Source organism: Austrofundulus limnaeus, unplaced genomic scaffold, assembly GCF_001266775.1.
Source record: "Austrofundulus limnaeus strain Quisiro unplaced genomic scaffold, Austrofundulus_limnaeus-1.0 Scaffold8, whole genome shotgun sequence".
NCBI classification, from domain to species: domain Eukaryota; kingdom Metazoa; phylum Chordata; class Actinopteri; order Cyprinodontiformes; family Rivulidae; genus Austrofundulus; species Austrofundulus limnaeus.
Window position 1 is genome coordinate 3,892,144 of NW_013952410.1, and position 1,729 is coordinate 3,893,872.

Here is a 1,729-nt window from a genome sequence, read left to right on the forward strand (position 1 = left end):
AAGAACATGCTGTCAGCTAAAGTGCATTTCCTGAGTGTGCGTTATTGACAAGAAACCACACATACAAATAAATACATACACATACACACACATGCACACACATACATTTACCTATGTTTTACCTTCATGGAGGCCTGTACCCCTGTTCACTGCAACTGTTCTAAATACAGAAGTTACATGGAAATCTGCATAGTGTCCTCCTTGTTATTCTCTGCTGAAGTGCTGCTTGTGAATCATTTGAGATCCTGCACCATCCTGGCCTTGAAGTAGTGTTCTGGCCGACACTCCAGGTTGAGAGCTGTGAGAAAATACAACTAGTGCCTTACAGTCTTAATACAAGAGAGTTATCTCACCTACATTAATGGTCCTTCGAGCCGGATAGTCACAGTCCTTACCCTAATCAAGATGGATGACGATCAGGATTTTGAAGCTTATGGTGCACGTCCACGACRCCATGTTCGCCCTCCTCTCCGCTACAAAGATTATGATGTTGATCCCAAGTATCTCAACTCTCCCAAGCATGGATCAGAACGGCATAGGATGATTCACCAGGAGGGATTGGCCAAGATGACCCCCCTCACCTCCTCATATGCTGCTCCTTCCCTCGCATCATTTACTAAAGATTCTGCCTTCCATGATAGAGAGAAGGGCTATGGACTTGGGAGCCTACTACATGAGCAAGAGGAGTCTCTAGCCTGGCAGCAACACACAGAAGAAGAACAGGAGAGGGTTTGGAGCAGGACAAATCCTCACAGCAGTTTTTCACCTAGAAGGGGTAGTGATACAGCCTTGAGAGCAGAACTAGAGGAACTACGACATGAAAGGCTGCTCCTCCAGAGATCACAACAGCATATGGCATCAAACCTGGCAGATTTACGAGCATTACAGACAGACATCCTACAGCTGATGAACACTTCTCAGAATCTCACACAGAATCRACTCAAACAAGCAGCAGCTGCCAACCCTCCTGAGCCTGGTGACAACGAGGATGAAGAATGGCCACCTCCACCACCACCTTGCTTAGTGGAGGATGAGAAAGAGCTAAACAGTCAACCTATGTTGGGACGCTTGGATAAAATGATGAGTGAGCTACAAATTCTAAAGGATGAAGCTCTAACAGCCAACCTGGGTAAGTCCTCTCTAAGCCCTCTATTGCCACCTTCCTCCAGGCATAAGCACCCTGGATTCACCCTCCCAAACAATGGTCCTGCACACCCAGGACCTCCACTTCAGTATTCATCATCTCATTCAGCTCCACATGTCACAAGACTAACCTCCACACCAAATGGTGGGCCTGTAAACCTAAACAACATTAGTTCTCAGCCTGTTATATACCCACCACCTCCTCAACATGTACATCCTGAGTCCAGGACTACAATGCCAACACAAGTTGGTCCACTTTATCCAAGTCTCAGTGCAGACACCACCTACCGGGGGCCGCGACCATCCATACCACATCTCTCACATCGAGACCTTTGTGAGTTTGCCCACCTTAAGATGGCCCTGGAGAACTTATTACCCCCTGAGAGTACAGAGCTGTTTAAATATCAAGTTTTGTTGGATCACCTAAAGCTGGAGGATGCCAGGTTGGTAGCTGAAGCATACCTCCACTCCCCAACACCCTTCACAGATACTATGATGGCTCTCAATGAGAAGTTTGGGCAGCCCCACCAACTAGCCCTGAAGAGGATTGCTACCGTAATGGACTCACCTGACATCAGACGTGGTG

General features: G+C 47.4%; 2 protein-coding genes across 2 annotated transcripts in view; both read left to right on the forward strand.

Moving 5' to 3' along the window:
* Positions 1–1,729, forward strand: part of tmprss9 (transmembrane serine protease 9) — a gene marked incomplete at its 3' end in the record, with an annotated part of 17,144 nt that overhangs the window by 8,211 nt on the left and 7,204 nt on the right.
* On the forward strand, positions 133–1,729 carry LOC106511824 (uncharacterized; the record flags this gene model as incomplete). Its single annotated transcript, XM_014000558.1, is given in 1 exon segment — positions 133–1,729. A coding segment is annotated over 1 exon segment (1,324 nt), but the record flags the coding sequence as incomplete, so codon positions are not given.